The 12,868-nt window shown below is 47.7% G+C and overlaps 1 protein-coding gene across 2 annotated transcripts in view; it reads left to right on the forward strand.

Moving 5' to 3' along the window:
* LOC144829327 (uncharacterized) overlaps positions 1-12,868 on the forward strand; it is a 241,044-nt gene that overhangs the window by 100,935 nt on the left and 127,241 nt on the right. For both annotated transcript variants that reach the window (XM_078688370.1, XM_078688369.1), the window contains exon 5: positions 1,731-1,865. In XM_078688370.1, the coding sequence (XP_078544496.1) occupies positions 1,731-1,865 (135 nt within the window). The remainder of the gene's footprint in view (positions 1-1,730; positions 1,866-12,868) is intronic.

The following is a 12,868-nucleotide window of genomic DNA, read 5'->3' on the forward strand; positions in this document are numbered from 1 at the left end:
GGCGGTTTGCCTTAAATCTTTGCACTCCCCGCCCTTCCCTTCCTCTTGCTGCTAGGGGTCCTGCCCCTCTTCTAACCTCTGAGTTGGGGTCATCTGGTCATGCATTGCCCTTGTTCCTGGGAGGGTGGTTGTCCTCTATGCTGGGGTGGCTTGGAAGTTGGTTGTTCCTGTCCATTTTGGGACTGGCTCCCCTTCCTCGTTTCAGCATGGGGTTTGTAGGCCTGCTACATGTGTCATGACTTTTTACGCATGTTCCTTGTTTACGGGGGAAGTGGGGGAGGCTGTCTACGTACTGGCAGGGTGGTTGTTCAGGGTTCTGCTCTGTTCTTCTTCTGCCCCTGCCTTTGGGCACTGCAGTGTTGCACTGTTCCTTATGGTGTCTTCCTCTTTTTCTACTCTTTCACACACTGTTCCCGTGCTCCCACAGTTTTTGTCTGGTGGCTCCGCGTTGTGGTGCGGTAAAGTTCTCCGAAGAAAACGGATGTAGGCGCGCCGGGGTGGGGTTTATGTGACTTTGCTGACTTCACGTACGTGGACGACGCAGGGATGCTGTGGCAAAAAATTTCCGGATCCAGTCTCACGCCTGGGAATAATTCTACGTGAAGGAATCTGCAGCTAGAATCGTCTCTACCACATACATTGTTACCGAAGGTAAGTAACTTGTATTTCTGAGATTTCTTCGATGGTCGAAGTGAGTCGGTGCGGGTCCTAGGTCTGATGGCCTCCAGGAGTCGTTCCATGTGTTGCTTCTGTTGCCAAAGATCAGTACTTTCATCTTTGTCTATGTTCAGCTGTAGGGAGCTGTTCCTCATCCAGTCAGCAACGGTTGTCAGGCATCTGACAATGTTGGCCAGCAGGATCATATATGCGTTGAAGATCGTGGAGCTGAGGGATGAGCCCTGGGGGGGGGCACCCCAGGTGATCTCCATGAGTTCAGAGGTGAAAGATGGGAGGTGGATCCTCTGGGTTCTTCTGGAGAGGAAGGAGATGAGCCATCTGAGCGCGTCTCCTTGGATGCTAATGTGTGTGGAGTCTTCTGATCAGCGTGTGGTGGGATATGGTGTTAAAGGCTGGCAAAAGGTCAAGGAGGATCCAAGATGCTGTTTCTCCTCAGTCGAAGAGGGTTTCGGATGTCGCCAGTGGATGCGATCATGGCGTTTTCAGTGTTGCGACTGCTGCGGAAGCCGGATTTGGAGGCGTCGAGTAATAGGATACCATTTGCCTTAGTCCCAATGTTTTAGCATTCCCAAAGGCTGGGGTCTTTATATCCTTTTAGGGGTCATAGATTGGCCCCACCTGGTGTTAGCAAAATTGTGAAACAAATTTACACCAAACCAAAAACGTGTATAGCGCAATTTGTGTTACTTAAAGTTTGTTGTTGATATGTCCAGATCGTTTTGTGGTGTTGTTGAGCAAAACTTCCCCAATTAGATTTTGGATTATAAAATAACCTTTTTGTATTTCCCCATAACTTCTAACCACTTTGACAATTGTACAAAAAACATACTAAGATGGCTTTTTGGTGAATAATAATAGTAATAGCTGGTACTGTTGTTGTTAATAATATTATTATTATTAAGTATAAAAAAAAAGTCCAGGGTAAATTGTGAAGTAAAAACCTCTTTTTCTGTGGACTAATGGATTGAGGCACAGTCGCTATTTCTATTAGGCCTACTTTGTGAATGGGTTACAGAGTTCTCATCATACTGATTAACTTTCATTTGTTTTAGGAGGCAATCCAGTTTATAATCCAGATATTCTTTCTACTATTAAACAAGAGGAAGATTCAGATTTTATGGAAACAGAGGACTCTGATGACTCTGATTGGTCAGAGGAAAGAGAGCGTATTCAATATACCACTAGAAGTGAGTAGTTCTCTTGTATCAAATAGCCAAAATAAATGTTACTTTTTATATACAAATATGAAATACTTCTACTGAAAAATGTGAATGGTTGCTTCTCGAACCTTAATTTAAATAGTGTGGGTGTGGTACAGGCCATTATGGTTACAAAACAGTACCTAAAAAACATTGTGCCCCGTCATGCACCGCTTATGACCTTACGTATTACATCACTCATGACAAAGGTAAATGACATTACTCATAACGTCTCAAATGGCGTCATTGATGACACCATTTAAATGTACCAATACTCTGCCTTTGGCCGAGCATAGCGGGGGTTAAGCTCAGGACCAAGACCCAATGCCCAACCCTCTAAGAGCAACCAGCTCACACTTCACACTGCCATAGGCTATGTACAGTGTGGTTAACCGCAGGGCCTGACCTTTGGCCTGTCTGTATGGCCAATCCTCCACAGTTGTCCAGCCCTTGCTGTGAATGGCCTTCATCTGTGTTTGACCTGCAGCTCGCTGCATGGCCTGACCTACAGCCAGGCTCTGAACTAAACTATCCATAGGTGGTCAACTGCGCACATCCTTAAGCCAAGTGCAGCAGGGATTGACACAGAGTCTAGGTGTTGACCAGGCACTATGCCAAACCCTCCACGGGTTTACAACCTCCACTACACATGGACTTTAGCTATCCACATTGAGGGCCGGGCCTGATCTGTGGCCAGGCCTTGTACTTAGCCCTCCATAGTTGGCCAATCCCCACTGCGCACAACCTTCGACTGTGCTCCAGTGATTGGCTGCAAGGCCAGCCTAAAAACCAAACCATTCTTACAATGCTTGTTAGCGTCCAACTCTCACTGTGCAAGACCTTCAACATTGGTCAGTAGGGGTTACTCACAGTTCCTGGTCTACAGCCAGACCATGCACAGCCATTTGTAAGGAGCTATACACCAACGTGTAACCCTTTTGGCAGTGTGTTGTGGGGTTGGCCACAGGTCCTCTGTCTAATCCACTGCAGACAGACAATCCACCCCTGCTGCATTCTGCCATAGCCTGACTAGTTTTTTGGAGTTTTTTTTATTAATAGTCTAAGTTGCAGCAATATCATTGATTATCCCATCATTATTTTCCTTTAACATGTTATTGATGTCATATCGAAGTTCATAAGGTGTTCGGGGTGGGGGCATGTATAATGGTTAGTTTACCTAACCATATTTGTGAGCATTTCTGTGGTTTTAAACCATAACTGCACTTTAACAGTTTTTTTAATTAATGGCTTTATGATTATATTTTAACCTACGTTAAGTTCTTGTAACCAAAGCTAACATAACTCCACTTTGACCTTTGTTATTGAATGTCTTTTTTTAAATCATACCCTATTGTTTTACCGCCAACCCCTGCAATGCATGAACTTTTGTTGTGCACATTAAGGGTTTCAGGCCTTGTGCGCAGCTTGCGGCAGCCAACGAACACCTGCAATATATTGTTTTTTGTAATTGTATTTATATAGCGCTAATTACCCAATTCAATGCTCTTTTCGGCGAATACCGCACTACTCGATGACCCAAAAAAGATTTGCAGTGTATAGTGAGATTTGAGCGGTCGACGCGCAAGTCTGATACTTGGATTAAAAAGGAGAATGGGGGTATAGAAGAGGAAAGAGTCTAGAGAGTGTTTATTGGGAGACCTTAGTAGTAAAATAAGGTTTGGGATGAGGCGGAAAGAATCTAAAAATAGATTAGGGTGATCATATTAGTAAAATGTTTTTGGGAATGAGTCATAGGAGGTATAGGTAAGGAAGAATTTTGAAGGGTTGTTTGGGAGATCATAGTATTAAAATGGGGTTTGGGGTGATCCAAATATATGGCTTTCAGCCATGCTCAGCACAGGGTTGGTCACAGTTTTTGGCCTGTGGCAAGACCCTGCACTCAACCCACAATTGGTGATTGTGTGCAGCAACCCCCAGCAGTGTAGGGCCTTCTGATTGCATCAGGATTTGGCCACAGTTCTTGGCCTTAGTTATTGGCCTTGGGCCTGGCTCTGTGCCTACCGTGCGGCGGGTAAGCAACTCCAAAGGCCGTGGGCTTTCGGTTACAACATCTGGAATTCGGCCAACCTATTCCTGGTGGCACAAGACTGTGCAGCAGTTCGGCCAAGCACAGCTGTTGTGTAGAAAATTAAAAAAAAAAATTGGGTAGTATTTTTTCAGAATTCACAAATCTTCCTTAAGATGTGTGAGGACCAGGGAGAGTCTAGTTTTTATGAATTAATGTCAGAATTTGTGAACCTTGCTATTAAATCATTTTCTTAATATTTCTTATAATGCCTCGGCTCAGGGTACCTTAGGGGCTCCACAAAATTGCCCTGAAGGTCTGGAAAGGCTAACTGGCACGCTTAGATGATTTTTATTTTTATGTTTCCAAACACTGGGCACGGTGGACCATGTTGAGTAGTGGCAGCCTCCGCAAAAAATATTTCTGTGACAACCTGAGCACAATGGATTCTCAAATACGCAACCGCATTCGCAGTCCAGTGGTGTGCCTTTATTTTTCAAATTGGACTTCCTGAGGAAGAGGTGTGGCGCCGCGGCCAGGGCGACTGACTCCGGAAGCTGGGGATCACGGTTCGATCCCTGGCACCGGCGCCAGATTAGCCCAGCACCATGTGACTCTGGGCAATAGCTTGCTTAGCTTGCTTAATCTTCCCGACGGCCCCCAGCGCCTAGAGACCCTAACGGGTGATTGTGCGCTTTACAAATGTGGATTATTATTATTCTGTAGATTTGTGGATCTGCAATGGATCTGTGAATTAATGGTCCAGACAACACTGAAGTTTTAACTTTTATGGCCAGACCACAACACTTCTTAAAATCTAATTTCTCAAACTACTAAGCATATATACACTAAAGTCAAAGTAAGTTTATTGTTTAGTTAGTTAAAACCTTAACAATATAAAGGAACATATAAAACAATCACTTTTCAAAGCATAACATCAGTTTGTTGCTGATAAAATATTAAACCCTGTTAATTAAGCATTCTCCAGTTTTTACCCCGGGCAGAATCTCAACCATTTCAGCAGACTTGATCTGTTGTTAAAAATTTCACTTGCTTAACATAGGAGGAGACAAGATTGCCACCTTCTAGCTAGATATTTTTGAGTCAGTTTTCAGGGCCTGTTCAAAGGCGTTAAGAAATGTAATCAATTTGCAATTCAATTGTGGATCCAATTAGTCTAGCCCTGAAATTATTGCAGTTCTACAGGTCCTGATACCTCTGGCGTTTAGAGCTTTTCTAAGAAAAGTGACTTTAACATTGTGAAGTTTGGGGCATGTACAGATCATATGAAAGAAGTCCTCTTTATTGCTGCCGCAAAGTCATCATGATATAGGCCCTTTGTGCACCAAGTTGGCTTGTCTGCAATTGATGGTAGTTTCCCAAAGCGTATAGCCATCAATTGGCTGTACGCTTTGTTAGTTGTCAGTTGTAGGCAAACAGCTGCCTACAACCAAACAGTTGCATATATGAGTCATAATACTGATTGTCTTGTGTTTTTCATAATGATTTAATCAGTTTCTTCTGAACGTGAAGTTCGTCCTGTGATTCACGTGGTCAGTTGCTTAGGCAACACTTGTTCCGTCTGTTAAATGGGATTACCCGCGACGTCCTCAGGGCTAAGGAAATATACAAAAAGTGCTTGTTCGTGTGTACAAGGGTAAATTGTGCAATCCTATTTAAATTATTGTCAAGGTGACATATGTGGGCCTATCATTTATACATTGTTATTGTGAAGAAATCCATTTGGTAATTATCATTGCAATTAGCATATTGTTAGAAATGGGATCCCTGGCTGGCCAGGGCTTGCACCAAAGTCAGTCAGAGACCACCACTTCCACGTCAGGGCAGGGGAGTTACACGCCAAGATAACCCCTGCTCACCCCCTTGGTAACGTAGCACGAGCAGTAAGGCTAAACTCGGAGGCAATGTGAGTTGAGTGTTTGCGCACGCACCCCCAGCAACAACACCCAAGGCCCACCACAAAGGAAACTCCACACAAGGTTATGTATAAAAATAGCCTTTGTATTACACCAAAACACATTAGATAAAAACACACGCTTTACAATGTGCCAACAGGCACGGGCATAATTTACAGGGGATATGTACAAGACAGGGCCATCTGGACCACTGTCAGGAATCAGCACTTTTAGAAGTAACACTTTTAGAACATAGCACACAACCAGTAACCACTGGTAACCAGGACCTCACTAGCACCACCTGTACTAGGAGAACCACCACCTAAGTATCACAATACCTAAAGTGGTATAAGCACAGAACACATGATGCATAAACATACATTCAGAGGTGTAAGGAAGGAAAACACATGATGCCTCAAAACACATTCAGAGGTGTAAGCACAAGCAATTGCGCAAAAATCACATTAGCCACAACTTGTGGCAGTCCCTAGGCCAACTGGCCTCTCTAGGGCTAGGACGCCCTGTGTCCCAGTGTCAGGGTCCTAAACGTGGCAGCTGTCCACGAAGTGCTGGGCAGCTGTGAAGACAATGGTGGGGACAACGTTGGAGCCTCCCAGGCTCTTCACAAAGCACTTGTGTCCCCCAAGAGCCTCGTAGCTCTATCCAACAGAATGGCCCTCCCGAGCCTCTCAGGGCTCGTAAAACAACTGTGCCCCCTTGAGCCTCTCTGGGCTCGAGATCAATGGGGCCTTTGAGCCTCTCTGTGCTCTGAACATCAATTATGCCCCTGAGCCTCGTGGGCTCTTCAAACAAGTGATGCCCCCTAGAGCCCTCTTGGCTCTGAACTAGAACTGTGGCGCTGTAAGCAGGAGTCCCCCTCCTGGGGACTCCCAAGGGCAATGGTGCGCTTTGAGCCTCTCGGGGCTCAACAACAAATGGGCCCCCGGAGCCCTTTGGCTCCAACAAACAAATGCCGCCACGAGCCTCTCTAGGCTTCTCACAATGGGGGCTCTTGACACAGGGTGCCCCGGAATGCAGGGGCAGCCCGCTGCCACGTGGGGCCGCCCGGGGGAACTCTAGGCAACAACCCCGAGCCCCCACCTTACCGGGCTCCTGTCTCAGGCGGCTGCTTCTCTGTACCCGGGACACAGGAGAGCTCCCGCACCTCGGGGGTCTCCTTCTCCGTCGTCTGGGACCGGCTTCCTCCTTCGTCTGTGGGCAGCGCGGGGCTCTCCTTCAGGCACCGGAGCCCCGCCTGCACCTGCAGCCACTCTGCTTCTCGTGCCACGGCTCTTCCGTGGGAGGCGGGGTAGGCTCCTGCCCTCCTACTTCCGGTTGTCCCGGAGGCCCGCCCCCGGCCTGCCTGACTTCCTGGTCGCGGGCCGGGCGGCGATGATCGGTTGGCCCGGGCTGCGGCGGTGATCTCGAGGTGGGCACTCGCTTGGGGTAGCAAACCAGTGGGGCAATGCCGGGTGGGCACCGGCTTTTAGCAATTAAAGGGCTCCCAGAGTGCTTTGAGGAACATAAAGCGCTACCCGGCGCTGTGAGGACTATAAAGCGCTTCCAAGCGCTAGGGGCGTACAAATAAAGCGCTTCCTGCGCTAGATGCCCAACAAAGCGCTCCCTCAGCGCTACAGGGGAAATCAAGCGCTCCCAGCGCTAAAGGCACCAAAAGGTCCAGCAAGAGTCTGTAGGCAGGCAGGGGGGCAAGGCTGGGCCCAGAGCCAGCTCACTGGGTCTCCAGGCAGGGAGACAATCCAAGTGGCGGTCCTCCTGGCCCCAGCAACAGCAGCAGCCCCCTCAGGCAGGATCCTGGAACAGAACAACATTCATGGGGACACAGCCCCTTCTTATACTGAAAAACCCTTTGTCTGTAGGTGCAGGGTGGGGAGAAACCAGTCGCAGCTGGTTTTGGAGCACCCTAGATGGGCTCAACCACCCTTTCCATTCACTAGGGAGGCTAGGGTCGTTAGACGCACTACAGGGGGCGGAGCCAGCATTGTGTGGGGGAAAGCCCAGCCTCATTCAGGAACCAGGTGCAGCCCCCCCTTCACATCACTCGTGCTGATCTCTCCACTCACTCCTGGGCAGACCCATCCAGACTTCCTAGAGCCAGGCTTGCCAGCCAGCTCCAGCCAATCACGCTCCAGCACCCTCAATGCACACACACACACACATCAATGTCTAGAAGTGGCACTTCCATACTAGACACACACACGCCGCATACATCATTTCGCAGCATTCAATCACACAAGTCCGCACATACCAGACTCGAGCCTGTACACCCCACGCATCAGGAACTACCAGGGACACATACATTCCCCATGCATTCCTATGGGAGGGCAGGCCTATCTCACCACATGCACTCAAAGTGCACACGCACTTTCCACTGGGACACAGTGAAAGTGCGCAGAAACCAAAAATCACCAGTACCAGGTCACTATTAAAAGCAAAAAGTTTAGGGGTGAACCTGCCAGAAGGGCCAAGTCCAACACATATGTACATAATTTGTATATAATTTTTTTAGATAATGTAGCACTATATTTGGGGGAGGAAAGAACAAAACAGCCCCTACTGCTTCTTCTTCTCATTACTATTCATTTGATTATACCAGTCACACTTGTTTGTTAATGGTTCCCTCATTGGGAATCCACCTCAGTGGGCAGGTGCATTGGTGAGCGTGCAGTTATCAGATATATCTTTCCTGATATTTAAGAACATAGTGCCCATTATCCTGGTCCTTGGTTGACTGCTTTACAACAGTCTGGGCGGAGGTACCGGATGGATTGGCGGTTGTGGGAGGTGATTGGAGTGATGTGATGGATATGGCTACCAAACTAAGTTCCCTAGTGTCAGGTTTGGGCTGGGTTGATCCTTGGCTCAGGCTGCACAGGGAGGAACAGGGCTATACATTTCTCTCAACGGTACATGACTCATTTTCAAGACTGAACTATCTCTTCGTACCTTCATGGGTAGATGGCAGGGTTAGAGAGGCCGAAATACTTCTGAGGGGTCTATCTGATCACTCCGCGGTTTTGATAATGTTACAGCTTGGCCCCTCGAAACCACTCTTTCGATGGCGCCTCTCCCCCTGGAATCTGCAGGATGAACAGTATAGAGACCATATATGACCGGCTATTTACCAATATTTAGAGCTTATTGTGGGATCGGTGGCAGCAGCCGAACCTCTTTGGGAGGCTATGAAGTAGACTATACGAGGCATGGATATCACATATTGCACCGCAGCGCATAGGACTAAGAAAGAGTCATTACTGAGGTCCGAGGCGCATATCATGGACCTCGAACGTGCCAGTAGGTGGAGGGAGGTGCCTTGGCGCGTTGGCAGTTGCTCGTGGCGAGACAAACGCATGCAGGCTTGTTGATGGATGAGGCCTGGCTGGCATGGTTGGCATCCCGTAGTAGGATTTATCAGTGAGGGGACAAGTCTTGCAAACTTGTGCATCGCTTGTGCCAGGGAGCTCTGCGTCCTCTGGCCCTTCCTGAGATCTCTGGACCTGACGGGAGAACTCTTGAGGATCCCTCTGCTGTTGCGGAGAGTTTTGCGCAGTACTAAGCAGACCTTTATGCCCCGAAGGATTCCCTACCGGCTGCTATGGTACACGGTTTCATAGAGGACCTTCCGCCCCAGACACTAGCCGATGTGGCCCGGGCGGAGCTGGATCTTCCGTTAACGGAAGAGGAGTTGGGCTCAGCTCTGGGTGACCTTAATTCTGGGAAAGCCCAAGGGCCTAATGGATACCCCTATGAGTTCTACAGGAGATACTCTACGAAATTGGGACCCCATCTCCTCCAGGTGGTGGAGGAAGTACGGGAACGCGGATGCCTCCCGTGGGACTGGAGGCATGCCAAGGCAGTTGTGTTTCATAAAACGGGCCGACCCCCAGACCAACATGCTTCCTATCGCCCTATTTTCTTACTGAATATAGAAGCTAAAATTCCTGCCAAGGTTCTGGCCAATCGCCTCTAGTCCCACATCACTTCGCTGGCCCACCTGTATCAGGCCGGCTTTATGCCTCGGAGAGTGACGCAACATAATATTCGTCGCGCACACATCGCCATCGCAACTATCAGAGGCTGGATGTGCCAGCTGTCCTCTTGTTACAAAAAACAGGGGTCCCTAGTAGTTCAGGGATCTTTCGCAAAAATGATAGACATACGCTCAATAGTATGTATGACCTTTGTCCAGCCGGACAGGAATTTTAATTAAAGTGATAAGCAAGAATAAAGAGGATTTTTTTTACACAGTGGGTGCAGCCAGCAACCCACAGGGGACAAGACAAAACAAGGGGATGGGGTTAGAACGAACAAGGCGGTCTGTATACTAGTAGTTCAGTGAACAGACAAAAATACATATCAAGGGATCCCCGCCCATCTGAGCCCAGAATTGCCATCGAGCAACCCAACCAGGAATGAGACACGATCGGTCCGGTCTCCTATGAAGAGGCTATCTTGCCCTGGCTTGGAAAATGCTCAGATAATTGAGTACCCGACCATATTTCCCTTGATATTGGGCACCGCCCCCTGGAAATAAACAATGTTTGGACCTAAATCTGGTAAAAAATTGCCTAAAGATTTTCAAGACAAACCTTTTTTATTCTCTGTCCTGAAGATGATGCCACTCATTTCACAATAGGCATCGAAACGTCGACATTTTAGCGCCATATGTAAAATGAAAAGTATAAATTGTATACAATGATGCTTCTAAAATGTATTTTTGTCTGTTCACTGAACTACTAGTATACAGACCGCCTTGTTCGTTCTAACCCCATCCCCTTGTTTTGTCTTGTCCCCTGTGGGTTGCTCGCTGCACCCACTGTGTAAAAAAATCCTCTTTATTCTTGCTTATCACTTTAATTAAAATTCCTGTCCGGCTGGACAAAGGTCATGCATACTATTGAGCGTATGTCTATCATTTTTGCGAAAGATCCCTGAACTACTAGGGACCCCTGTTTTTTGTAATACGTTACTGCCCAAGGTCCCTAGTGCTATACCTTTGGGTTCCCTTGTTTTGTATAAAAGCTGTCCTCTTGTTGGCAGACATGGATAGGGTATTTGAATCCTTCAACTGGATGTACCTCTTTGCATTGCTTGATTAGCTGAACATGGGTCTGTGCTTCCTGTCCTATCTAAACCTGCTATATACGGACCTTAGGGCGTCAGTATACATTGCGGGGTCTGCCTCCTTCACCTTCCCTATTGGGCGGGGTACCCGACAGGGTTGCCCATTATCGCCATTCCTGTTCGCCTTAGCTATGGAACCTTTGGCAGCCTGGATCCGGAAGGATTTGCAGGTGACAAGATTCGAATGGGCTCAGGAACTATCGTATTGCATCGCCCTATACGCGATGATGTTTTATTTTTTGGGACGGATGTTAACAGAACGGGACCGAGACTGCTTCGCATCATGCAAATTTTTGGGGAGTCATCGGGTTTGTTTATGAACCCCTGCAAATCCACTTTGTGGACGCTTGGGACACAGGTGGACCTGGGTGCTTGGGCAACGACAGTGCAGGTCACTGCGATGAGGGTAAATTACCTGGGAGTTTTCTTGGGAACGTAACATCCTGCCAGTATGGCCGAGTGTGCGTGAAGAGCTGCAAGCCTGGTCTCATATGCCCCTTTGTATATCCGGTCGCTCAGCCATCTTTAAGATGGTATCGCCACTGCGGCTGCCTTATCAGCTACCGAACTGTCCTTTCCCCATCCACCCCTCATGGTTTCACCAGGTGAACTCGGCAATTCTTGTGGGCGGGAAAGGTGCCCAGAGTGGCGCTGCGAACATGTTTTCAATCGACATACTGTGGTGGCTTGGCCATCTCAGATGTCCAATCCTACTACATGGCTTCGCACCTATTGATTTTAAATGACTGGTGGTATAGGGACAGGTCAGACCCTGCCTATGCGTTGGAACGGGGATGTATGGGGGCTGCTACTCTACACACTATTCTTTCCTCGGCCTCAGTGCGTAATGCCCTGCCATCTGCCACCAGGTTGGTGTTCCAGGTGTGGAAGCAGGCCTTGTGGAAGATGGGGTGGTGGGGCAGGTTGACAAAGGAGACTCTGCTTTGGTCCAATGGGAGATTGCCACAGCTAGATGGTCTAGCGGGTTTCCAAGACTGGAACAATATTGGGATCTCTACCCTGGGGGATGTGATGCGTGGCACAGTTCTCAAGTCCTTTCAAGACCTACAGCGAGAAAATCGGATACCAAGGACCCAATTTTACAAATTCCTAAAGTTCAGGTATGCCGCCCTCCCAAGCATCACGGGATTGGAGTCTCTCCCGGATTACAGCCCCAATGAAGCTAAATTGTTTATAGGAGATCTACAAGATCACAAAATCTACCAGTCTCTGGTGACGAACTGTCCCACTGCACTTGATAAACTAAGGGTGGCTTGGGAGGAGGACCTTTGCCCTTTAGACAGAGAGGACTGGAAGGAGGTGCTCGCAACCCCACCGTGCAGTTTGTCTACAGAAGCAAAAGCTAAGGCGGTGACGTACGCCTTGTGCAAACTTAACTCCAAATTCTATAGTGCATCTACAGAGCCAATGCGAAAGGTTATAAAAGTGAAGCTACCACCCTCAATCTCTTATGGGCAACTAGTCTTTCCTGGGGCACTGGTCAGTATCATGGAGTATGCCCACTGCTGTGAGATTATACAGATTTTCCAGACTGTACCAAGGCATGAAATGCCTTGGTACGGTTGGAGGTCAGCCTAAATAAACAATCCTATGAACACTGGGCATCCATCTTTCGTTATCATCGAGGAATCTTTGCACCGCCTTCAAACTCTATGAAAGCAACCCTGAAAGAACTTTTACAAATGGTAAAAACCACATGGCAGATTTTTTTATCCACTGCTTGTATGAAACAAAATTTTGACATGTTCAACTGGGGAAATTTTAACCATCAACCTGGAAATATATTTAGGAAACAAGTAAAGCTTTTATCTAGGCAAGAAGACCTGGGTCTAATATAAACTTCTAGAAGTAATATTCGGGTCCTAGTGTACTCCTACAAGGACAAA

Source organism: Lissotriton helveticus, chromosome 4_1, assembly GCF_964261635.1.
Source record: "Lissotriton helveticus chromosome 4_1, aLisHel1.1, whole genome shotgun sequence".
NCBI classification, from domain to species: Eukaryota; Metazoa; Chordata; class Amphibia; order Caudata; family Salamandridae; genus Lissotriton; species Lissotriton helveticus.